This window comes from Oncorhynchus mykiss, chromosome 11, assembly GCF_057628025.1.
Source record: "Oncorhynchus mykiss isolate SJ-2025 chromosome 11, ASM5762802v1, whole genome shotgun sequence".
NCBI lineage: Eukaryota > Metazoa > Chordata > Actinopteri > Salmoniformes > Salmonidae > Oncorhynchus > Oncorhynchus mykiss.
Window position 1 is genome coordinate 61606561 of NC_143032.1, and position 26804 is coordinate 61633364.

The window sequence follows — 26804 nt, forward strand, 5'->3', positions numbered from 1 at the left end:
CACATCCGAAGATCGTCTGAGCTGGTGTAGTACAATTCAATCTTAGTCCTATTTTGATGCTTTGCCTGTTTGATGGTTCATCGGAGAGCATAGCGGGATTTCTTATAAGCTTCAGGGTTAGAGTCCCGCTCCTTGAAAGCGGCAGCTCTACCCTTTAGCTCGGTGAGGATGTTGCCTGTAATCCATGGCTCCTGACTAATGTGTACCCCCGCACATTGATTCGGGGCCCCCTGTATATAGCCTCGTTATTGTTATTTTATATTTACCTTTAAAAAATGTTTACTTCAGTTTATTTAGTAAATATTTTCTTAACTCTTGTTTTTCTTAAAACCTTATTGTTGGTTAAGGGCTTGTCAGTAAGCATTTCACAGTAAGGTCTACTACACCTGTTGTATGTGGCGCATGTGACCAATACAAATGTCAGTTTATGTGTGAAAATAAGCAAGTGTAGTGTAGAGAATCATTGTACCATCTAAATCACAGGAAGTTGGTGGCACCTTATTTTGGGAGGACGGGCTAGTGCAAATGGCTGGAGCGGAATCGGCAGAATGGTATCAAATACATCAAACACAAGGTTTGATGCCATTACATTCACTCTGTTCCAGACATTATTAAAAGCTATCCTCCCCTCAGCAGCCTCTATAAATCTAAACCAAAGTTAAATATATTTTCCATATTCAAAAAAATTGTATTTTCAGTTGTTTGAAGCTGGTGTACAAAACAAAAAGTAAAAGACAATAAAACTACACTTTTCTGCATAATGCTGCGCTCAAAACAACTGATAAACTTAAATTATGTATTAAAACATTCTTTATGTATTTTGGTGGAACATTAAGAATCATCATGTATTATTATCATTATTATTATTATTATGATGATCATACTTGATTATAATTATATGACGTAGCCTATATGTAATTATATAGCTTTTAAATAAAACAAAATTAACTAAATCTTGGCCTATCAGCTCAACATTCTCAATAATACACTCTAATGGACATTTTGTAGAATGAAACCAGAAACACCTTACCCCTCAACAATTTCAATGACTGTTTTATTGTCACCAGAGTCAAATACAGCAAAATCAACCAAAATCAAATCAAATCTAAATGTATTTGTCACATGCGCCGAATACAACAGGTAACCTTACTGTGAAATGTTTACTTACAAGCCCTTAACCTACAATGCAGTTTTAATGAAAATAAGAGTTAAGAAAATGTTTACTAAATAAACTAGTAAAACTTTAAAATACAAAAAGTAACAAATTAAAATAACAATAATGACTCTATATACAGGGGGTAACAGTACTTAGTCAATGTGCGGGGGTACAAGTTAGGAATATGGCTAGTTTTAATTGTTTATGTTGGTGAGGTAATATGTTGGTGAGTAAAATGCAGCTGTGCTAGCTTTTTCTATCTAGCAAGCTAGCTGATTGCAGATTTTAGGAATATGAAATTTAACATTTTATCCTATTTAGAAAATGGATTTCTGTTAAGAGAACATTTATTTAATAATTCCCCCAAATATTTTTGCTGCATTAAAATTGCCCAGGGGAGTGTTCCAGTTTGACAGTAACAGGCTGTCCCAGTTTGACAGTAACTTTAGGCTACACTCTCAAAATGTAAATATTCTAAAAAGGTGAGAGTAGTAAGAAAACCACGTACAGTCATTTTGATTTACAATTACATCCCATTACAAATATGTTTGTAATGATGCACTGAATATCCTTTGTTCGTTTTGTATAACCTTAACATTATTTACCTCAGACACGTGTCTTTACACGGGATACCACGCCCACAGTGATGACGTCACATCTATTGTGAACCCTTTCCTTTTTGTATACTTCCTACAAATATTGTATACCAAACAAATTTCAGGAAGTGCACTTTAAAATTGTACATATGATAGATCCATGTAATTCTATGTTGTCCAAATATGTGGGTATTGATGATATCTGCATTATCTGTTAAAAAAGAAAGTGAGAATCTGAGTCACTTGTTCCGTGAATGTAAATTTGTGTCAGAATTTGGGGAAAACCTTGCAGAATACTTATTTACCATTATGAACACTACCCATGTTTTTGACATGAAGGAAATAATATGTTACTACTGCAATGATAACAAGACCATTGAAATTGTGAATTTTTAGAATTCTTGTTGCCAAATACTTTATATACAAACAAACATTTCAGAATTCTATACCAAAATTACACATATTTTTTATTTAATTTAATCATCTTGTTAAGACATTATTCCTCGTGAATAATAACAAGAATAACATCTTCCTGAATCATAATAATGAGATTTTTTCAGAGTGAATACAATTGCACGAGAAATGTTTATTTTTTGCTATTTTTTGCTATTTTTATAGATTAAATTTTTTTTTTTTTGTATTTTCTTGTTAATACCTGTGTTTTGTTTTGTTTGACATGTTTGATGTAGCAATGTAAGTTGTTGATTTTTGTATTACGAAAAATTAAAATAATAATAATATCACATACTTCCTTACTGTCACGTTCTGACCTCTATTTCCGTTGTTTTGTATTTATTTAGTATGGTCAGGGCGTGAGTTGGGTGGGCAGTCTATGTTTGTTTTTCTATGTTTTGGGGCATTTCTATGTTTTCGTATGGTTCTCAATCAGAGGCAGGTGTCATTAGTTGTCTCTGATTGAAAATCATACTTAGGTAGCCTGGGTTGCACTGTTTGTTTGTGGGTGATTGTCTATGTTGATGGCTTGTTTCAGCACAGTCCATATGATTAGCTTCACGGTTGTTATTTTGTTTACTGGTTTTGTGTAGTTTTCAGTGTTCACTACTTTCTTTATTAAAGATTGACCATGGACACTTACCACGCCGCATATTGGTCCTCTGATCCTTTTCGCCTCTCCTCTTCAGATGAAGAGGAGGACGGCCGTGACACTTACTAACATACAGGCATTGATTGGTGGCTGTGTTATTGTACACATTCAAAGCTATTCATTACAAAGCTTAAGTATCCCTCTTAACCAATACTCACCCTACATTTAGTTTTATGTTATGAACTTTTTCAGCAAACGTAACGTTTTGTGAATTGTGGTGTGATTTTTAGTTTTAAAAAATGCACATAAAGGCTTCATAATTCATAAAGGGAATGTTAACTGACTGATATTATCTCATAGAACAAAACATATAAGATTTTATTTATTATATTTCACCTTTATTTAACCAGGTAGGCAAGTTGAGAACAAGTTCTCATTTACAATTGCGACCTGGCCAAGATAAAGCAAAGCAGTTGGACACATACAACAACACAGAGTTACACATGGAATTAACAAACATACAGTCAATAATACAGTAGAAAAATACGTCTATATACAATGTGAGCAAATGAGGTGAGATAAGAGGTAAAAAGAGAGGCAAAAAAAAGGCCATGGCGGCGAAGTAAATACAAAATATCAAGTAAAACACTGGAATGGTAGATTTGCAGTGGAAGAATGTGCAAAGTAGAGATATAAATATTGGGGTGCAAAGGAGCTAAATAAATAAATAAATACAGTAGGGGAGAGGTAGTGGTTTGGGCTAAATTATAGATGGGCTATGTACAGGTGCCATACTCTGTGAGCTGCTCTGACAGCTGGTGCTTAAAGCTAGTGTGGGAGATAAGTGTTTCCAATTTCAGAGATTTTTGTAGTTCGTTCCAGTCATTGGCAGCAGAGAACTGGAAGGAGAGGCGACCAAAGGAAGAATTGGTTTTGGGGGTGACCAGAGAGATATACCTGCTGGAGCGCATGCTACAGGTAGGTGCTGCTATGGTGACCAGCGAGCTGAGATAAGGGGGGACTTTACCTAGCAGGGTCTTGTAGTTGACCTGGAGCCAGTGGGTTTGGCAACGAGTATGAAGCGAGGGCCAGCCAACGAGAGCGTACAGGTTGCAGTGGTGGGTAGTATATGGGGCTTTGGTGACAAAACGGATGGCACTGTGATAGACTACATCCAATTTATTGAGTACGGTATTGGAGGCTATTTTGTAAATGACATCGCCGAAGTCGAGGATCGGTAGGATGGTCAGTTTTACAAGGGTATGTTTGGCAGCATGAGTGAAGGATGCTTTGTTGCGAAATAGGAAGCCAATTATAGATTTAACTTTGGATTGGAGATGTTTGATGTGAGTCTGGAAGGAGAGTTTATAGTCTAACCAGACACCTAGGTATTTTTAGTTGTCCACATATTCTAAGTCAGAACCGTCCAGAGTAGTGATGTTGGACGGGCGGGCAGGTGCAGGCAGGGATCGGTTGAAGAGCGTGCATTTAGTTTTACTTGTATTTAAGAGCAGTTGGAGGCCACGGAAGGAGAGTTGTATGGCATTGAAGCTAATCTGGAGGGTTGTTAACAAGTGTCCAAAGAAGGGCCAGAAGTATACAGAATGGTGTCATCTGCGTAGAGGTGGATCAGAGACTCACCAGCAGCAAGAGCGACATCATTGATGTATACAGAGAAGAGAGTCGGTCCAGGAATTGAACCCTGTGGCACCCCCATAGAGACTGACAGAGGCCCTATCAGAGAAGTAGTTGGTGAACCAGGCGAGGCAATCATTTGAGAAACCAAGGCTATTGAGTCTGCCGATGAGGATATGGTGATTGACAGAGTCGAAAGCCTTGGCCAGGTCAATGAATACGGCTGCACAGTATTGTTTCTTATCGATGGCAGTTAAGATGTCGTTTAGGACCTTGAGCGTGGCTGAGGTGCACCCATGACCAGCTCTGAAACCAGATGGCATAGCGGAGAAGGTATGGTGGGATTCAGAATGGTCGGTAATCTGTTTGTTGACTTGGCTTTCGAAGACCTTAGAAAGGCAGGGTAGGATAGATATAGGTCTGTAGCAGTTTAGGTCAAGAGTGTCCCCCCCTTTGAAGAGGGGGATGACTGCAGCTGCTTTCCAATCTTTGGGAATCTCAGACGACACGAAAGAGAGGTTGAACAGGCTAGTAATAGGGGTTGCAACAATTTTGGCAGATAATTTTAGAAAGAAAGGGTCCAGATTGTCTAGCCCGGCTGATTTGTATGGTCCAGATTTTGCAGCTCTTTCAGAACATCAGCTGACTGGATTTGGGACAGGGAGAAATGGGGAAGGCTTGGGCGAGTGCAGTGCTGTTGACCGGGGTAGGGGTAGCCAGGTGGAAAGCATGGCCAGCCATAGAAAAATGCTTATTAAAATTCTAAATTATAGTGGATTTATCGGTGGTGACAGTGTTTCCTATCCTCAGTGCAGTGGGCAGCTGGGAGGAGGTGTTCTTATTGTCCATGGACTTTACAGTGTCCCAGAACTTTTTTGAGTTTGTGTTGCAGGAAGCAAATTTCTGCTTGAAAAAGCTAGCCTTGGCTTTTCTAACTGCCTGTGTATATTGGTTTCTATCCTCTACTTGAGGCCATAGGTGGTGTTCTACTATTTCTGAGAATGTTTTCATGTATTTTTGTGTCTTTGACTTGAGGATTTTGGTTGTTAAAATGTTTGCTTTTAACATGTTTTATCATGCCATCAAGCTTAGATTGTAGGATGGCTGGGAGGTGTTACAGTTTTTTTCGATTGCTAAATGACAGTGGACACAACTGGAGTCACGTGCAAAACTCTAACTACAGTCTGCACAGCAGCAGTTCATGTGGACCAAACTCTTGTTCGTTTTTCATTGCTTGAACACAGTTTTCAAAACTCTACACACTTATCCCATGACTTTAACCACAACCTGCACAACACTGTGGATTTACAGCACTTTGTTCAAATGCTAACACACTGCTGTCAAAACTGTGAACCACACATTCAAAACGAAATCGATTTCAGCCTTGTGCCTTTCAAACACTGCTGATTGCAATTTCAGCTGAAAGGCTAAGAAGGTGTCTTGTTTTAGACTTGTTAGTGAACACACACACATATTACAGTATATATAGGTAGAGCTCAGAAAGACTCATTTTGGAAATGGAACAAGGAAGATGGGTTCGTGGAGGGAGAAGGGTGGCAGGGAGAGGGCGGATGCGTGGAGGAAGACAAAGAAGACAAAGAGCTGTTATTTCAGATGAAATAAGGGCTACACTTATAGACCGTGTCGTGAACCATGGTCTCTCATTGAGAGGCAGGGTTGAGGGTGCAACCCAATCTGCAAAGATCCACAGTGGCATCTGTAATGAGAATTTCCATCATGCAAACAGGTGAGAGTTACATCCTTACAGTAAATGAAAACATTACAGGAATCTATTTTGTATTGCAATTATAGAATATTTACACAGATATATATTACAGTAAGTTTGACTGTAAAATGTATTTTTACAACAGGACCCAAAGGCTGCCCCCAACAGGGGGAAGAGGAAAAATATTTTCAGATGCGCAGGAAAATGCTATTGTTGACATGGTTGTTGTCAACAATGCAATAAAACTGCGGGAGATTCAAGATAGAGTGCTGGCTGATAATGATATATTTGAAAATGTTAATTCTGTCAGCACAACAACTATTGCTCGAGTCCTAAAGAAACACCAAGTTACAATGAAACAGTTATACACTGTACCGTTCGAGAGAAACAGTGAACGGGTAAAAGAGCAAAGATACCAATATGTCCAGGTAAGACGTCTGAGGTTACGTACACAGTTATACAAAATATTTACAGTAAAAAAAAACACTAGCATTTCTACAGTAAAACTGTGCACTTACTGTTTTTCAGAGAGTAATGGAGGTGGAAGCACTGGAAAGACCACATTCATTTGTATTTATCGATGAAGCTGGATTTAACCTTGCCAAAACACGGCGCAGAGGAAGGAATGTTATAGGTCAAAGGGCCACTGTGGAGGTTCCAGGCCAAAGGGGGGGAAATATCACCATGTGTGCTGCAATGGCCAATGATAGTTTGCTTCTCAACACACCACTCATTGGCCCATACAACACAGAAAGGCTTATAGCTTTCCTAGAACAGCTCTATGCTCAGCTAGTGCCAGCAGAACAGGGGGAGCCAGTAAGAAACCCCCAAGTTTTTGTCATAGTTTGCGATAACGTTGCTTTTCACCACTCTGCAGCTGTCACAGATTGGTTTGCAGCACATCACAGATTAGTGGTTTTGTACCTGCCTGCATATTCACCCTTCCTCAACCCAATAGAGGAGTTTTTCTCTGTCTGGAGGTGGAATGTCTCTTTTGGAAGCAATGCGTGCCGGATGTGAGGACACGAGTCCAGAGGACTGCCAGGGATGGATAAGGCACTCCAGAAGGTTCTTCCCCAGGTGCATGGCAAGAGAAAACATTAGATGTGATGTTGAAGAAAACCTGTGGCCTGATGCTAGAGAGAGGCAGGATTAGCCCCTCAATTATTTGTTTGAATTACAGTATGTACTTTTAGTTTCTACCTTTTTTTTCTCATTACTGTAATTCCGTAAATTACTACAGACTATTGAAGCAAACTGCTAATTTTCATTTACCTTAAAGAATTGTTATGTTCTAAAAAATTTAATAAATCATGTGAAAGAATGTCACTCTTTTCTTTGAAGAAAATATTACTTTGTATGAAGTCACTGAAATTGTTCAAACTGTAAAGATGAAAAGTTTGTATTTTCTGTATTGGTGTTTGATGCTAGTGTTTTTACTCTCAGTGTGTTCTGAGTGACAGTGTGTGTTATCTCAGTGAGGGTTGTGCATAGTGTTTGGCTGCACTGAGCGTGTTTTGAGCCATGTGTTAAGAGTTGTGTTGCTTGGAATGAGTTTTGCAGGTGATGTGAACTGTTTAGCTCAGGTGACTGTTGGTAGTGCTGTTGATGATTAACTTACAGGAGAGTGAGACCAAATCATGGATGCTGGACAGAGTGGATTTCAGTTGTAACAAAAAGGCAGTTTATTGAGTCAAAAGATATCTTGTCCTACAGTTTTAACGTGCACGGACCTGATTCATATAGCTCAAAATGGAGTTAGCTGAAAAAGGGGCCTAAACAAAGGTTACAACAGTTTTTATACATAGAATAATGTAGGTGATGTCTTGTCGTGGTGGTCTTCTGACTGGTCCCGAAGAGTTGGAGGCGGACCTGCTCTAGCCAGAGCAGGAGCCCCATTGGTGCGCAGCAGAGTTCTTCTGCTCTGGGCACCCGACCAGTAGAGGGGGGATGAAGTGTGTGTGTTTATGCAAGAAGGTATTTGTGTGTCCTGGGGTCGTAAGATAAGAGAACTGAGAGGGGCAGTTTATGGCTGGGGGTAGGGTACTTCCTGTTTGGACAGGGGTGCGTGCAATGACTTGAGTCAGGCGGCTTAATATATGTGCTTGATATATGAGCTATGTATATGAATATGTGTATATATGACAGTGCAGACTGTAGTTAGAGTTTTGCACATGTGACTCCAGTTGTGCCCACTGTCAGGTTTAGCAATCGAAAAAAGCTGTAAGCATGTTCCAGTTTAGGTTGCCTAGCAGCACGAGCTCTGAAGGTGGATGGGGGGCAATCAGTTCACATATGGTGTCCAGAGCACAGCTGGGGGCAGAGGGTGGTCTATAGCAGGCGGCAACGGTGAGAGACTTGTTTTTAGAGAGGTGTGCAAGTTCAAATTGTTTGGGTACAGACCTGGATAGTAGGACAGAACTCTGCAGGCTATCTTTGCAGTAGATTGCAACACCGCCCCCTTTGGCCGTTATATCTTGTGTGAAAATGTTGTAGTTCAGAATTTTTGGTGGTCTTCCTAAAGGATTCAGACACGGCTAGAACATCCGGGATGGCAGAGTGTGCTAAAGCAGTGAATAAAACAAACTTAGGGAAGAGGCTTCTAATGTTAACATGCATGAAACCAAGGCTATTACGGTTAAAGAAGTAATCAAAAGAGAGCGCCTGGGGAATAGGAGTGGAGCTAGGCACTGCATAGATATCCTATATTCAAGATATCCTAAACCTGTGTTAACCTCAGACCTTATTTTCGGCGTTTATGCCAAAACCCTACTTTGCAACCCAACCGATTATTTCCCAATTCATTTTCCCCATAGGAATGACTGAACGAATCGTTTCGTTTGGTTTTTTAGACCGACTAGAAGGGTTTCACTTGGTTTTCACTAGTTACCACAGTCACAAAGTAAAAATGGTCTATATCGAAAAAAAGTAATGAAAACAAAATCTTTTTTTCCCTTAATTTAAGGTTAGGCATACGTTTAGCAGTGTGGTCAGGGCTAGGTTTGAAATCTGATTTTAATCAAATACATTGTAGAAATAAGGGGGTATGACTTTGTGGCTGTGGTAATCCACTGAGATATGGCGCAATCTGTGTCTCTGGCATACACCATATTTCAGTGGGTACCAACACATTTACAAAATCAGGGTGCAGAAACATTTCATGAATCAAATAATTACAGAAACACCCCACAAATATTTTCCGTATGTAGTCAATTATAATAACTCGATTTAATAGGAGGTTTTACGTTAAGGTAGTCGTGAATGAACTCGTCCAAGAACGTAAACAGGAAGTGTTGATACATTGCAAAGTGGCACATTTTCTATCGGCTAAGGAAATACTTGAGTGTTCATGATTTATGAATTTTAACACGAAAAACTAAATACTGAATGTCATTGAAGTAACTTACACTTATTGTACATCTTTCGACCCTTGGACAAACACACTTGGACAAGTAGGAATCCTCTCGCTGCTATCATGCTCGCTTTCTGATACGTCGTGCAATCTTATTTTGAATATTGTCAGTCAGTTAATGAAGCGAATGTTGTCAGTTATAAAGCGAAGATGGCGTTGTCATATTTAGAAATATTCAAGTCAAATATGTGCCATTGTCTTTATTGGACATAAAACATATACGAACTTCGTGTGTCCTGAATATCGTTTGAATGGGGAAAGTGTTTGATTAGAAAGCTTACTATAGTGCTTCTACGACAAGCACTAGTAAGTCCGCTACAATGGTTGACCGTATTTGCTCAATATGGTTTTGGTTTGGCTCGAATCGTCCGGGATTCTTTCTTGGAACAACGTTTCTGTTAACTCTGATGGGGCTGATGTGGCTTGGTGGTATTCCAGCCAGTCTGAGTTTAGGCCCAGGTGGACAGTACCCAGGGTGCCGAGGTAGGTAATCTGCCAGACACACCTAGAGTAAAGCAGGTATGGAATTTGATTTGTTACCCCTGAATAGAAAATAGAAAGTAACCTTCCCTCTCTCACACACAGATCTGTCACTCTATGCCTTTAGTCATGAGGAGCTGCCCTCTCTTCTCTACAACGCAATTCTCCTGCTGTTGCTTGGACCATGCCAGGAGCGACGCTGGGGCACAGTGGCTTTTCTTGCCCTCTCACTCCTCTCCATAGCTCTCCTTCCTCCACTGTATGCCATCCTACTCTTCATCAGTGGGGATGAGGCTAGTCGTGTTTGTGGTTCCTCTGCCACTCAACTGGCTCTGTTTACAGCCCAGTGTCGTCAGGTGACCCAAAGGAAGCTGCTCAGATGTGTACCAGTTTGGTTCCTGCCCTGGCTTCTCTTACTCCTCAATTTGGTGTTGCTTCCAAGCACACCGGGCCTGCTCCACTTCTGTGCCATACTGATAGGACACAACTGTATCCTTCTCTGCCAAAAAATACAACAAATTATTGGAAAGTGTTTTTGTCCCCATTGTCTCTGCCATATCTTTTACATTCTGTGATTATGAACCTTAACTTTGTTTAAAGATCGCCCATCCTTTATTGGGGTTTTGCAGAAAATAGAGAATATAGGGATTTTCAACTTCCTCCCTGATTGGGCCTATGTTCCTTACTACTCCAGGCTAAGGCTTCCCACCTATAACACCTCACAGAGGTGAGAACAACTCATGAGTTACAGTAGCTTGTTGAAGCCTGATTTACTACTACCTATTCTGGGAATGGAGTTGGTGGCATGAGTGAGATGAGAGAATTTAATAGTCACATGTGCAGGGTTGTACAGTGAATGCAGGACAAAGTGAAATGAAACAATGAGACTTTGTTTATTACAGATCTGGGCCATTCCCTCAGGTATCTCCCTCTAACAGAACCCCCATGGAGGACTTTCCACCCGTGAACCCACAGCCTTGGTTAGCGTCTGTTCCTCATTGGCTGCTGGACGGGTCTGCAGCAGTGTCAGAGGCCCAGTTATTGGAGGAGCAGATGCTGAGGGCGGGGATATTGGCCTCCTTACAGGATGCTCCTGAGGAACCAGGGACCAAAGTTGAGGTGTCAAAGTCCTCAGTGTCCTTTCTGAGGTCAGTCAGGTTTATTCTGACATTTACTAGTATAGAAGAGCACATTTGTGGCAGCCTATACACTGTGTACAAAGTGTACAAAACATTAGGAACACATTTCTAATATTGAGCTGCACAACCTTTTGCCCACAGAACAGCTTCAATTTGTCAGGGCATGGACTCTACAAGGTGTTGAAAGCATTCCACAGGGATGTTGGCCCATGATGACTCCCATGCTTCACACAGTTGTGTCAAGTTGGCTGGATTCTTGATGCACATGGGAAACTGTTGAGCATGAAAAACCCAGCAGTGTTACAGTTCTTGACACACTCAAACCGGTTTGCCTGTCACCTACTATCATAACCCTTTCAAAGGCACTTATCATAACCCTTCCCTAACCTGGGCGACGCTGGGACAATTGTGCGCCGCCTCATGGGTCTCCCGGTCGCGTCCGGCTGCAACACAGCCTGGGATTGAACCCGGGTCTGTGGTGACGCCTCAAGCAATGCGATGTAGTGCCTTAGACCTCTGCGCCACTCGAGAGGCCTAAAGAGCAATGTTTTATACACTCAGTGTATGTACTATATTTTTTTAAGAATCATTTTTGTAGTTTGTCATATAATGCTTAACTTTGATTCCGGCCAAATGCAAGCTGTGATTAAATATATCATCAAAAAAAATACATTCTGAGCAAAACATACAGTACCAGTCTAAAGTTTGGACACACATACTCATTCAAGGGTTTTTCTTTATTTTTTTTACTATTTTCTACAGAAATAATAGTGAAGACATTAACACTATGAAATAACTCATATGGAATCATGTAGTAACCAAAAAAGTTTAAAACATATTTTATATTTGTGATTCTTCAAAGTAGCCACCCTTTGCCTTGATGACAGCTTTGCACACTTGGTATTCTCACAACCAGCTTCACCTGGAATGCTTTTACAACCGTCTTGAAGGAGTTCCCACCTATGCTGAGTACTTGTTGGCTGCTTTTCCTTCACTCTGCGGTCCAACTCATCCCAAACCATCTCAATTGGTTTGAGGTCGGGTGATTGTGGAGGCCAGGTCATCTGATGCCGCACTCCATCAGTCTCTTTATTGGTTAAATAGCGCTTACACAGCCTGGAGGTGTGTTTTGGATCATTGTCCTGTTGAAAAACAAATGATAGTACCACTAAGCGCAAACCAGATGGGATGCCGTATTGCTGTAGAATGCTGTGGTAGCCATGGTGGTTAAGTGTGCCTTGAATTCTAAATAAATCACAGACAGTGTCACCAGCAAAGCACCATCACACCACCTCCTCCATGCTTCACAGTAGGAACCACACATGCTGAGTTCATCCGTTCACCAACTCTGCGTCTCACAAAGACACGGCAGTTGGAACTAAAAATCTCAAATTTGGACTCATCAGCCTGAGGACAGATGTCCATTGCTTGTGTTTCTTCGCCCAATCAAGTCTCTTCTTCTTATTGGTGTCCTTTAGTAGTGGTTTCTTTGCAGCAATTCGACCACGAAGGCCTGATTCACGCAGTCTCCTCTGTACAGTTGATGTTGAGATGTGTCTGTTACTTGAACTCTGTGAATAATTAGTTTGGGTTGCAATCTGAGGTGCTGATTTCTGAGGCTGGTAACTCTAATGAACTTATCCTCTGCAGCAGAGGTAACTCTGGGTCTTCTTTTCCTGTGGCAGTCCTCATGAGAGCCAGTTTCATCATAGCGCTTGATGGTTATTGTGACTGCACTTGAAGAAACGTTCATAGTTCTTGAAATTTTCTGGGTTGACTGACCTTCATGTCTTAAAGTAATGATGGACTGTCGTTTCTCTTTTCTTATTTGAGCTGTTTTTTCCATAATATGGTCCAAATAGGGCTCTCTTCTGTATACCCCCCTACCTTGTCACAACACAACTGATTGGGTCAAATGCATTAAGAAGGAAAGAAATTCCACAAATAAATGTTTAACAAGGCACACCTGTTAATTGAGAAAATGCCAAGAGCCAAAAGCTGTCAAGGCAAAGGGTGGGTATTTTGAAGAATCAAAAATATAAGATATTTAACACTTCTTTGGTAGCTACATGATTCCAGATGTGTTATTTAATCGTTTTGATGGCTTCACTATTATTCTACAATGTAGAAAATAGTAAAAATAAAGAAAAACCCTTGAATGAGTAGGTGTGTTAACTTTTGACTGGTACGGTATATGTATTTTTATTTCTTTACATTATTTTCCCCTCTCAGGCTTCAGCAACTGGAGAAGATGGGGTTTCCTACAGATAAAGCTGTGGTGGCACTGGCTGCAACTAGACAGCTAGATGGCGCCATCTCCCTGCTCATTGATGACAGAGTTGGGGAGGAGGCTGTGATGACATCCAAAGGGAAGATCCCCCTGCCACCAAGAAATACCTGAGGCCTGTCAGATCAGCATATGGTGACCAACTGGACCTTGGAACAGAAGGTGTGATTTAGCATGATGATATTGATATTTTGTTGAGTTTTGCTGAGCTGAATGTACCTTGTGGGCTAAAAGGAAAAGACGAGTACCCAAATTAATGCCATTATGAAAAAAATGACTATTGGCCTGTTAAAAAAGCAAAACAATTATTTATTATAAAAACCATCTAGAAGATTATTTTAGCACAATAACACATTAGCAAGCAATATCAAATATGCCCAAAATGGAAAATACATGATGTTACATACTGTATATCAGCATACAAAACAATAAGCTTCTATTTATCTTTTTTTAAATAATTCACAAAATTTGTATTATAAGATAAAGAAACAAATTATCAAAGAATACGTTTTTTTTTTTTTTACTGTGACAGAGAAATCAGTCTAAGTATAAGAATGTAGTAGTGGTACAAAGTTACACAAAAATGTATTCAAGTTGCATCAACAGGTCCTGTACTACCGTGTGGTGTGTGTGCGTAGGACTGAAGCTGTTGTAGGAGAAAGATACACCTGTCCCATGAGTGGGGGTTCTTAGAGATATCATTGCTTTAGCTTGTGGGTTTAAAATAAGTCAACTACTGCCAGTTTATGCAGGAGCTGCAGTTTGGGGTTTGAAATAAATGCAGGAATTTGATCACATATCAGTTTTGGTAAAGGAGATACTTAGCTATATGGGTATGAGTTTTGTATTCCAGCACTGCTGTTGAGAACAAATACTGTCTAAGAGTGTAGAAAAACATAACTGCATTTTTTTGTGCACTAACAAATCTACAATAAAATGTGAATAAAATAAATACATTAAATCTCTTGTTGGATTTGTTTGATTTAAAGGGATGGTTATCAGACACCAAGACAAATGCTGTGCACTGATAAGCAATGCTTTCCATAACGGTACTACTAACTGACATCTCAATAGGAAAGGCGTGCCATGTCTTCATCTTTATAGTGCACTACATAGCAAGGACTAACACAATATTATAGAAACAAAACAAAAGGAATATAAGAGGAAGAGTTTTTTTTGTGTACGTGTGCCTTGCAGTCTGTACATGCTCAATATATTTAAATAAGTAAACCTCAGATTCCCAACATTGTTACAGTCCAAACAAATTCTCAGAGCCAGTCTTTTCTTTTACACTTAATTCCTCCTTTAATTTACCGCAATTTATACTATCCTGCAATGACCCTTATAGTCCAGAATTGTTTTCAGATGATTGAGCACCATTTAACATATCAAGCTTTTTAATGTTTGCATGTTTTCCAGAGGCCTATAGGATATTTTCTTGAAATATTTTCTAGCTGTAGCCACATTGGTGGGACACAGGGGGAACAGGGATGGGACACAGCGGGAGCCATGGGTCTACGAGGAGGTGTATGTTGGGGTAAAGGTGGCTGGTACTGGTTCCCAATGGAGGTGGGCAGACTCCGGAGCACCAGTGGAGCTTCCCTGAGGTGTCCCCCACCTTTCGTCTGATGGTACAGCCCACAGAGGGTATCAGATAAGGTCTGGATCAGTAGAGTGCCAGAGAGACCTAAGGGAGGGGGTAGTTAAACCCAGCCTGTGATCCTCAGAGATGCAGCAGGGAACAATGCTACTTCCCCTGAACCTTTGTGTCTGTGGACAGAGGAGGGGAGACGAGCCGATAGGGTTTGGCTCCTGCTCGCTTATCCCTGTAGAAACCACCTGGGGATGCAGTCCCGTATTGACCATCTCCAGACCCTAGATCAGGCTCTGTTGAAGAAACAAAGAATTGGGGCCATGCTACCCTATGCATACATATGAGACATAAATATAAAATAGTTAGTTAATAGAGCACGTTATTACATATGATAAAGCATTTAAACTCAGCAAAAAAATAAATGTCCTATCACTGTCAACTGTGTTTATTTTCAGCAAACTTAACATGTGTAAATATTTGTATGAACATAACAAGATGCAACAACTGAGACATAAACTGAACAATTCCACAGACATGTGACTAACAGAAATGGAATAATGTGTCCCTTAACAAAGGGGGGGTCAAAATCAAAAGTAACAGTATCTGGTGTGGCCACCATCTGCATTAAGTCCTGCAGTGCATCTCCTCCTCATGGACTGCACCAGATTTGCCAGTTTTTGCTGTGAAATGTTACCCCACATCCACCAAGGCACCTGCAAGTTCCCGGACATTTCTGGGCGGAATGGCCTTAGCCCTCAACCTCCGATCCAACAGGTCCCAGACGTGCTCAATGGGATTGAGATCCAGGCTCTTCGCTGGCCATGGCAGAACACTGACATTCCTGTCTTGCAGGAAATCACACACAGAATGAGCAGTATGGCTGGTGGCATTATCATGCTGGAGGGTCATGTCAGGATGAGCCTGCAGGAAGGGTACCACATGAGGGAGGAGGATGTCTTCCCTGTAATGCACAGAGTTGAGAATGCCTGCAAAGACAACATGCTCAGTCCAATGATGCTGTGACACACTGCCCCAGACCATGACAGACCCTCCACCTCCAAATCGATCCCGCTCCAGAGTACAGGCCTCAGTGTAACACTCATTCCTTCGACGATAAATGCAAATCTGATCATCACCCCTGGTGAGACAAAACCGCAACTCGTCAGTGAAGAGCACTTTTTGCCACTCCTGTCTGGTCCAGCGAAGGTGGGTTTATGCCCATAGGCAACATTGTTGCCGGTGATGTCTGGTGAGGACCTGCCTTACAACAGGCCTACAAGCCCTCAGTCCAGCCTCTCAGCCTATTGCGGACAGTCTGAGCACTGATGGAGGGATTGTACGTTCCTGGTGTAACTCGGGCCGTTGTTGTTTCCATCCTGTACCTGTCTCGCAGGTGTGATGTTTGGATGTACCGATTCTGTGCAGGTGTTTTTACATGTGGTCTGCCTCTGCGAGGACGATCAGCTGTCCGTCCTGTCTCCCTGTAGTGCTGTCTTAGGCGTCTCACAGTATGGACATTGCAATTTATTGCCCTGGCCACATCTGCAGTCCTCATGCCTCCTTGCAGCATGCCTAAGGCACATTCACGCAGATGAGCAGGGACCCTGGGCATCTTTCTTTTGGTGTTTTTCCAGTCAGTAGAAAGGCCTCTTTAGTGTCCTAAGTTTTCATAACTGTGACCTTAATTGCCTACCGTCTGTAAGCTGTCCGTGTCTTAACGACTGTTCCACAGGTGTATGTTCATTAGCTGTTTATGGTTCATTGAACAAGCATGGGAAACATTGTTTAAACCCTTTACAATGAAGATCTGTGAAGTTATTTGGATTTTTACGAATTATCTTTGAAGGACAGGGTCCTGAAAAAGGGACGTTTCTTTTTTGCTGAGTTTATATGATGTTGCCATACAGTGCATTTGGAAAGTATTGAGACCTTGACTTTTTCCACATTTTGTTACATTACAGCCCTATTCTAAAATTGATTAAATACATTTTCTCCTCAAGCTACGCAGATACCCCATAATGACAAAGCGAAAATAGGTTTAGAAATGTTTGCAAATGTATAAAACATAAATACCTTATTTACATACATTTTGCTATGACATTGAGCTCAGGTGCATCCTGTTTCCATTGATTATCCTTGATGTTTCTACAACTTGATTGGAGTCCACCTGTGGTAAATTCAATTGATTGGACATGATTTGGAAAGGGACACAACAGTCTATATAACGTCCCACAGTTGACAGTGCATGTCAGGGCAAAAACCAAGCCATGAGGTTGAAGGAATTGTTCGTAGAGCTCTGAGACAGGATTGTGTTGAGTCACAGATCTGGGGAGGGTTTACTGAAAAAATTCTGCAGCATTGAAGGTCCCCAAGAACACAGTGGTCTCCATTATTCTTAAATGGAATAAGCTTGGAACAACCAAGACTCTTCCTAGAACTGAGCAATCGAGGAGAAGGGCCTTGGTCAGGGAGGTGACCAAGAACCGATGGTCACCCTGACAGAGATCCAGAGTTCCTCTGTGGAGATGGGAGAAACTTCCAGAAGGACAACCACCTCTGCAGTACTCCACTAATCAGGCCTTAATGGTAGAGTGGGCAGACGGAAGCCACTCCTCAGTAAAAGGCACATTACAGCCCGCTTGGAGTCATCAGACAACATTCTCTGGTCTGATGAAACCAGGATTGAACTCTTTGGCTTGAATGCCAAGTGTCATGCCTGGAGGAAACCTGGCACCAACCCGACGCTGATACATGGTGGCAGCAGTATCATACTGTGGGGATGTTTTTCAGCGGCAGGGACTGGGAGACCAGTCAGGATCGAGGGAAAGATAAACGGAGCAAAGTACAGAGAGATCCTTGATGAAAACCTGCTCCAGAGCACTCAGGACTTCAGACTGGGACGAAGGTTCACCTTCCAACAGGACAATGACCCTAAGCATGTAGCCAAGACAACACAGGAGTGGCTTTAGGACAAGTCTTTGAATGCCCTTGGGTGGCCCAGCCAGAGCTCAATCGAACATCTCTGGAGAGACCTGAAAATAGCTGTGCAGCGACACTCCAAATCCAACCTGACAGAGCTTGAAAGGATCTGCAGAGAAGATGGGAGAAACTCTCCAAATACAGGTGTGCCAAGCTTGTAGCATCATACCCAAGATGACTCGAGCAGGTAATCACTGCCAAAGGTGCTTCAACAAAGTACTGAGAAAAGGGTCTGAATACTTATGTAAATGTAATATTTCAGTTTTTTATTTTTAATACATTTGCAAACATTACTAAAAACCCGTTTTTGCTTTGTCATTATGAGATATGGGTGTAGATTGATGAGGATTTGTTTTTTTCAATTTTAGAGTAAAGCTGTAATGTAACAACCGTTTGAAAAAGTCAAGGTGTCTGAATACTTTCAGAATGCACTGTATCCATCATTATGATGTGCCTAACTATGAAAGTGATCTAGACAAGTCTAAATCTTTGAGTAACATCAGCTATTTAGTGAATTAATAAGATTGTACTAGTAGGTAGGTGCCCACTAATGCGAGTCCAGTTACACAAACAACTTAAATCAAAACACACATAAAATATATATTGTTCATATGGTTCTTGCATGCCTAATGCAGTAGATAATGTACTAGTGTGACCTGGGGGTGAGGATGGTTACCAGCGTTACCTGGCCAGATGATAGCCTCCAGCAGCGTCACCCTGCGAGCCAGAAGCTCCAGGTCTGCCTGCAAGTCTTGGAACATCTTCAAACTAATGTCCTATCAGAGAACAGTGACAAGGGGACTGGGTGAGGGGTGGGGAGTGGACACACCAGGCCTGGTCCTGGGGCTGTCTGACTCTGGCCATACCCACTGTCTCACGGCCCAGGAGTGGAGGGTGGGGTGACACCCAGCCTCGTCTGACCCCTGCCTAAAGCTGACCCTGCTGCCTCAGGCCTCCTACTCACCATGAATACCGATCATAGTCTCGAGGATTAAAACCCTCTCAGCTAAGATCTTCAGCGCTTCTCTGATCTGATGTATCCCGTCCCCCTGTGAAGATAGATATAGCCGTCAAGGTAAGGAGCACAAGCCAAACATATTGCTCGCCAAGGTGCAAGTAATTTTCTCTATCAAACTAATACAGCAGTTAGAAGGTTAAAACTAGTCCACGCACCCACCCCGCAACCTTTACAGATGTAGGATCTTCATTTGTGTAACGTGTACGCTACTAATCGGGAGCAAGTACCGGGAGTGAATTTAATAAATAAACGAACATGTAACAAAACAAGAATCACGAGTAGCGTACAGACATAACACAGGATCAATAGCGCCTGGGGAAAGAACCCAAGGGAGTTACAGATATAGGGGAGGTAATCAGGATGGTGATGGAGTCCAGGTGAGTCTCATGAGGCGCTGGTGCGCGTAACGATGGTGGCAGGTATGCGTAATAATGAATAAACTGTCAACAATGAGTGCCAGAGAGGGGGAGCGGTAGTAGACGTGACCAGAGGGACGGTCCCGAGGACCAGGCGCGGGAACCTGTAGAGCCGGCTGAGGCATGGGAGCCTGACGAGCCAACCTAGGTTTGAGAACCTGTAGAGCCAGCTGAGGCATGGAAGCCTGACGAGCCGGCCGAGGCATGGGAACCTGACAAGCCGGCCGAGGCATGGGAGCCTGACAAGCCGGCCGAGGCATGGGAGCCTGACGATCCCGACCGAGGCATGGGAGCCTGAGGAGCCGACCGAGGCTTGAGAACCTGTCAAGCCAGCTGAGGCATGGAAGCCTGACGAGCTGGCTGAGGCATCCCCGGGTTGCGTCAGCAGCCGCCCTTGGACCAAACGTCACCAGTAAAAATAAAAATCGAGCCGTTATTCTCCAACGAGTAAGCTAATAATCGGGAAGCAAGTACAGGGAGTGAATTTAATAAATAAACAAACATGGAACAAAACAAGAACCACGAGTAGCGTACAGACATATAACACAGGAACATAATCAATAACGCCTAGGGAAAGAACCAAAGGGAGTGACAAATATAGGGGAGGTAATCAGGCAGGTGATGGAGTCCAGGTGAGTCTCATGAGGCGCAGGTGCGCATAACGATGGTGGCAGGTGTGTGTAATAATGAATAAACTGATGACAATGAGTGCCAGAGAGGTGGAGCGGGAGTAGACCTGACAATTTGAGAGACTTTGCTACAGCAGGAAAACATTTTCCTGCAGCAACAGGAAATGTGTGTATTATTATGTGAATTAACATTTTTTTGTAGTGATTGATACATTTTCCGTTAGGGCAAATCAAGTCTGACATTTTAAAGTGGAAATTACAAACTTTAGAAGCCTTTTTAAACCTTGAATACACTAAGTTTGCATTTCCTGCGGTGCAGGAAGATTCTCAGCCACAAAATAGTGATCAAATTAAGATCCTACATCTGTACCTTATCCCTCCCCTGTATCTCTCTGTCTCCCTCATTCTCTGGCCATGCTGCCATACCAGGCCAGTCTTTGCCATGCTGTGCAAAAACAGCATGCACATCACAGGACATTCCCATGTTGTTGACATAACAGAAGTGGAGGAGACGGTCCAGGGCTTCAGGTTTGACCATGCCATCTGCATTCCTTCTGGACTTGATCAAGATGAGCAGCTATTCAGCCAGGCAAGTTTCTGTTGCATTTCAGAGGGATTTTCTAAAACGGTTGAAAATAAACTTCTGAAGTCTCAGTATACTGTATCTACATAACGGTTATTAGAGCTGAGTTCACAATAGCTGCCCATCCATCACTCACTGTATTAAACATGCTCACCAAATAAAGCCAGTAAACCTTTACTATTTTTATTGAGTCTGTTTAAAATGAGAAACAGATCAATATCTACTTGTCAAGAAAGACCCACTGGCTTTATGAGTCAACCCCTAATAAATAAATATGAAACATTGAAAAAAATAAACAGAAAGAAAACAGACAAAAGCAATCATGTCAGTGACAGTTGATAAAGAATGCATGCACAATATGACGTTAGTATGGATGCCTGAGTATTTTTCTCTTGGGTCAAGAAATAAACTGATTAACGAGCAAAGGACAAACCTCTACGGAACAACAGGCAAGATTTCATTAAGCTATATCAATAAATCATATCAAAGACTAATGTCCAGTGTGTTTTTGTTTGTCCAGTTTGTACGTTTCCACAATAACAAGATCCTCTGAGTCATGGTTGATTGATGAGGAGCAGATTAGAGCTGAAAGGATAACGGGGCTATTGTGAGACCATTGAGGAGATAAGAAATATATTTTTGGTTTGAGATACAATTTAGAGTGACCTTGCCTGGTTCCTGTGTTATTGATGAATTGTTACACTAAGTTAAAACGTTTACATATGAGTTTGGCAAGCAAGAGATAGATGGAAAACAGTGCAGTAACTAAGGATGGGACCATGCAGCCATGCATTGTGGGACACTGGAGGATAGCTGTATCCACTCACATCTCCAACCCCAGTCCACCCAGCACTAACCCACCACCACGGTTCCCACAATAACTCTATATGGAGTGATTTGGCATATACATTCCACACATACCAACGTTAATTTATACAATGTATAAACAGTACGTACTGTACACAAGATGACTTGACATATGAACATGTCATCCTTGGCATCATTTATATCATTGGTAGAAGTGTTTGTAAAAGCATGGCATGACCAAATATTGATCCTCAATATACTCAATAATACAATGCTGTATTACATGACACTCAACAGATTCTTTTAGATTCTATTTTCTTTCCCTCAATCAGCAAATGCCTTAGTATGCGTGATGTAGGAACAGCAGGTGTGTATGTGTGTGTGTGTGTGTGTGTGTGTATATGCCAACGTCAGATGCTCAGAATGTGACTGTGAAAGGTAACCATGGAGACAGTAGCTTGCAGAGGGAGTCAGGCAGCTTTAGGGTCAGACAGGAGTAGGACAGTGTTTTCAACAAGGGGCAGCACCCCACAGCACACCCCGAGGACCAAAAAACCACAATAATCCCAACATCATAACAGAGCCCACACAAACAACAAAAAACACAATCCCACATGCCGCAAACTGACATACTATGGGTAATTGAGTACATTTTAAAACAAGTGCAGGACGATTTGCAGAACAACACCAATAACAATATAGATAAGTGGAAAGTAAACTTGATAAAAATAATAAATATGTAAATGTGGTGATTGGACATGGATCATAAAAAGGACCAAGCGGTGACTTGGTTCATAAATCCCTTACATTTAGATTGTTCTTGTAAAATGAGATAGAGGCAAAGGAAAATAAGTGATTAGACAGACACAGAATAATTGTCTACACAGCATACAGTGGGGAAATTGACTACTTCTCAATGTGTTTTTCTCAATTGCTGGCATCCTCTTTCCTCGCATCCTTATCAAACCCCATTGGAGGAGAAGACCCAAGGTTCCTCCCCTCAGACATTCTCCTCCTATGAGTTTTGAGAAGGACGCAAGGATAGAAGACACAAGGAATCAAGGAAAGACATTGGGAATCGGCCACTATTTCCCCTCCTGGCTCCTGGTCCTATACAGCCCAGTGAGAGTCAGTGAGGCACAGGGTGAGCTACGGCCCCATCTCTGGTGGTCTTACCGGCAGGCCTTTCTGTCCTGGCTCTCCCTTGGCTCCTGCTACTCCCTGTATAGAAACATTGAGTCAAGAGTAATGGCACACTAGTGATAACTAGTTATCACTGGCATGAAAGTACTGACTATGAGGGGTTGGGTTAAATGCAGAAGACACATTTCAGTTGAATGCATTCAGTTGTACAACTGACTAGGTATCTCCCTTTCCCTTTCTTTTGGTGAAATAGCAGCAGTAAAACCCATTCTCCGAGTTTGTGAGATCACTGGTTTGTATAGTTGACCATGGTGTAATCAGGTGTGACGTGTTGGTTTTTGCCACACTCATTAGGGCCACAGCTAGACAGGAAGTAGGTGGCTTACCGGCTCTCCTCTGAAACCTCTCTCTCCTGGATAACCCAGAGGACCCTAGGAAGCCAGAGGCTAGTTAGAAGGAGTTTTGTCTCTCTATCTAGGTGATGGAAAGAATGGGGAGGAAACATTAGGTGTGGTTGGGCCCTGGCCTGTGCATGGTACTCACTCTCTCCCCACGTTCTCCTTCTGGCCCCACCGGGCCCTGTAACCCGGGGGCACCTGACTTCCCCTGTAGAGAGACAGGAGAAAAGGTTCAAACAGACACATACACATTTGTTAAAGTGGACAGTAAGTGGATCTAATCTCACTCATATGATTATTATTTCCATTGCTCCATTACACACTGCCCACTATAATCCTAAGGCAAAATCTTACGTTCTGTCCTGCTGGGCCAGGGGGTCCCACGGGGCCTTTGGGGCCTGGAGGACCTGTATACACAAGGACTGTGAGCATCAACCTAATAGGCAGCCTTTCGGTCAGGTTGCCTTTATAGGCCAAGATAGGTTCTTCTCAGACACACAAGGCAAATTGAGAATGAAAAGAGAGACAAAATAAAGGAGGAAAAAATGATGAATTATGGATGAACGATAGGAAAGGGTTTCATGTTACATGTGTGTTGAGGAACAGATGCAGGGTTAAGACAATCAGATTATGCAAAGGTATTTGGACTATGACATAAACCACTATAAACAAAGTAAGAAAATATCCAGAAATCTCAGATGAATACTAACAACTGTGTCCACATTGTCTTTCTATTCTTACCCTCACCATAGGTGTGTATAGAATTACTGGCCATGGCAAACCATTACAAATATGGACATGCTTGTTATAATGTTATAATGAACACTCTTAAATCTTCCTTGTTTGGTCATGATAGAAGTGATGCTGGATAAGTCTTATCCAAAATCCGATCAATAGTAGGAGCTGGCCGAAGCTCACTGACAGTTCACTTTAAAAATGAGAATGGAAAAGGCTCATCTTGACAAATGATTTGATGGAACACTGTTGATGCAAACTGAGGCAAGAGGGACAGGCAAACAACAAATCAATCCAACATTTGAGAGACTGGGAGCAAATCCAACTTCCTCTAAAGAGGAAGTCAGGCATCTCCAGATGAGAGTTGAGGACAGGGGAGTTGTGTTTCAGTGAATCTGACAGAGAATGGAGACTTTTAAGTATTAACCCAAATTAATACTGAATTTAATCACTACACTGACAGGATAATGAAACCAATATGTTACTGGCTAGTGGCTAGCGACCAGGAGAGAAAAACAGACATACTGACCAGCAGGTCCAGCAGGGCCTTGTGGGCCTTGGACAGGCATCCCTCGTGGGTCAGGGAAGGTGTTGGAGAGGAGCAGCTCCTTGCCCTGACCTGGAATACAGAAGATTGAGTGGTTAATAAAAAGGACAAACGAGGGCTGAACCACATACCTGAAAAGTACCTACAGGGGGCGATGTTCTCGCACAAATGTTCAGGCTTCTTTCAGCCCCATAAAGTATCAAACCTTTACACTGTCCATCTTTCATAAAGGTAAATGTAATATATATATATATATATGGCTGAATATCATAATTATCACATTGTTTGCACTCATTTGTATGTGTACTTCATGTCCTACAGGTACACATGGTACAGTACTTATTAAGAAAGACTTGTGTCACCTCCATTGACATTGTGCTGACAGAGCACTTCTGAGCTGACCTATATCTATCTGTAGGGAAAGAGAGAGGGAGAAGGGTAGGAAATGTCCAGTGAAAGATGTAAGTGTGTGGTTTTAAAGGGTTGTCTCAGGCTGACAGGTAGCACTGTGCTGATGGAGTACCACAGTGAGGGGAAGGACTGTCAACGAGACACATCCTCCAGCTGCCAGACTGACTCTGATCCCTGTTCCAGCCCCACATAACCTTGCTAACAATAGCCCAGGAAAAGAGGTGTCCGTCCGTCTGTCTGTCTGCCTGCCTACCTGTCTGCTTGTCCGTCCACCTGCCTGTCTGTCTCTATTGAAACATGATTTTATCTTCATCTCCAGCTCTTGTACTTCAACACCCTCTCTGATAGTGAGTCTCTGTCCATGTCCTTTCCAACCCCACAGTGTTCTACAATGTAATGCATATGATCTTCTAAGATGGCTGGGTTCCTACATCCCCTTATCCTCCTCTTCTCTACCTGTGACCCTGTCCCAGCTTAAAGTTGGAGGGTTCAGTCCAATTCTGCTGCAGGAGATTCCAGCCTCCAGATCCAGACGGGACAGCCAATAAGCCAGGGTTTTCCAAAGGAAGCCTAGCACATAACCCCTGCATCTGCTGCTTTCACTTTGGTGTGAAAGAAACAGTTCACAGTCTCAGAATTCTCAATGCCAACCTTAAGTTACCCACAGCTAGAATTATTCTGTCAACCTACACATCTGTGCACCGTTCAACACATTTCCTCCTCTCAGTCCTCATCCCTTCTCACTGCCTGGGCTCCACTGTTCAACACATTTCCTACTCTCAGTCCTCATCCCTTCTCACTGCCTGGGCTCCACTGTTCAACACATTTCCTACTCTCAGTCCTCATTCCCTCTCACTGCCTGGGCTCCACTGTTCAACACATTTCCTACTCTCAGTCCTCATCCCTTCTCACTGACTGGGCTCCACTGTTCAAAACATTTCCTACTCTCAGTCCTCATCCCTTCTCACTGCCTGGGCTCCACTGTTCAACACATTTCCTACTCTCTGTCCTCATCCCTTCTCACTGCCTGGGCTCCACTGTTCAACACATTTCCTCCTCTCAGTCCTCATCCCTTCTCACTGCCTGGGCTCCACTGTTCAACACATTTCCTACTCTCAGTCCTCATTCCCTCTCACTGCCTGGGCTCCACTGTTCAACACATTTCATACTCTCAGTCCTCATCCCTTCTCACTGCCTGGGCTCCAACCCTTAAGTGAGGCTTTATGAACCCCCCCCAGCTGGTTCAACGCCACATCTGGAAGTGGCTGAGTGACATCAGCGGCGGACAGGTCCTTATCCCAGCATGTGACGTTTGGGTCAAGCCATTGCCGCTCTCTTTCTCTCCCCAGACTCAGACCCTCTCAACCACTCAATCACCTTCCTCTCAGGCCTTTGGCAGGCACACATGACAGGTGAGAGGGAGAGTCCGTTAAAACACATTGCATACATTTGTCTCTTTCTAATATCCTTACTTTTTTTTCCCTTTGCCATTCTCTCTGTTTCTCCTTCAGTTTCTCTCTCTCTCTCTCTCTCTCTCTCTCTCTCTCTCTCTCTCTCTCTCTCTCTCTCTCTCTCTCTCTCTCTCTCTCTCTCTCTCTCTCTCTCTCTCTCTCTCTCTCTCTCTCTCTCTCTCTCTCTCTCTCTCTCTCTCTCTCTCTCTCTCTCTCTCTCTCTCTCGCTCTCCCTCCCTCCCTCCCTCCCTCCCTCCATCCCTTCTAACTCAAATAGATGCTCATCATGACTCTATGTAATGTAATAGACATTGGGAACATGTTGATTTTCAGTGGAAATAAACAGTATCACCTATTTAAAGATCTAAGCAAGGTAGAATCCTCAGCCCACACCTCTCACGAAAACTACTGTCTCTGCAGCTCCAATCATTTTGGAATTGATTATGTGCGGATTGAGGTCACTTCCTCCAGTTTGGCCCAGAAAAAGACCACCTATTGTGAGAAGGGGAGGGGTGAGGGTGGTTGTCTGACAGGGGCTGACTATCCATCCGTTTTTTTTCTTCTGGGACATCTCCAAGTCCATAATACTGGGGTGTGAAAACTCATGAGCTGCACTA

General features: G+C 42.5%; 2 protein-coding genes across 9 annotated transcripts in view; one reads left to right on the plus strand and one right to left on the minus strand.

Annotated features, from left to right (window-relative positions):
* The first annotated feature begins 9233 nt into the window (after positions 1–9233).
* rhbdd3 (rhomboid domain containing 3) lies at positions 9234–14437 on the plus strand. Of its 2 annotated transcripts, none has more exons than XM_021621650.3 (5): positions 9234–10053; positions 10156–10539; positions 10651–10777; positions 10953–11198; positions 13422–14437. In XM_021621650.3, exons 1-5 carry the CDS (start codon positions 9891–9893, stop codon positions 13588–13590), a joined length of 1089 nt encoding a protein of 362 aa, XP_021477325.1. In that variant the 5' UTR covers positions 9234–9890; the 3' UTR covers positions 13591–14437. The 2 variants fall into 2 exon arrangements, with proteins under 2 accessions (XP_021477325.1, XP_090046923.1); XM_090190797.1 differs by having other exon boundaries at positions 9438–10053; positions 10972–11198.
* Positions 13765–26804, minus strand: part of LOC110535075 (EMI domain-containing protein 1) — a 107314-nt gene continuing 94274 nt past the window's right edge. For 4 of the 7 annotated variants that reach the window (XM_090190794.1, XM_036935959.2, XM_090190795.1 and 1 more), the window contains 7 exons: positions 24308–24397; positions 23398–23450; positions 23189–23251; positions 23032–23076; positions 22679–22723; positions 18735–18825; positions 13765–15363 (listed from right to left, as the gene is read on the minus strand). In XM_090190794.1, coding sequence (XP_090046920.1) covers positions 15224–15363; positions 18735–18825; positions 22679–22723; positions 23032–23076; positions 23189–23251; positions 23398–23450; positions 24308–24397 — 527 coding nt within the window. In that variant the 3' untranslated portion in view covers positions 13765–15223. Of the gene's footprint in view, positions 15364–18734; positions 18826–19013; positions 19099–22678; positions 22724–23031; positions 23077–23188; positions 23252–23397; positions 23451–24307; positions 24398–26804 lie in introns of all 7 variants that reach the window. The other 3 variants (XM_036935960.2, XM_090190796.1, XM_090190793.1) reach the window with 1 other exon arrangement.

Coding starts and splice junctions, on each gene's coding strand:
- rhbdd3 (XM_021621650.3), top strand. CDS start 9,891: ATGGTTGACCGTATTTGCTCAATATGGTTTTGGTTTGGCTCGAATCGT. Junction 10,054..10,155: donor ACAGTACCCAGGGTGCCGAG/GTAGGTAATCTG, acceptor TCTCACACACAG/ATCTGTCACTCTATGCCTTT. Junction 10,540..10,650: donor CATACTGATAGGACACAACT/GTATCCTTCTCT, acceptor CTTTGTTTAAAG/ATCGCCCATCCTTTATTGGG.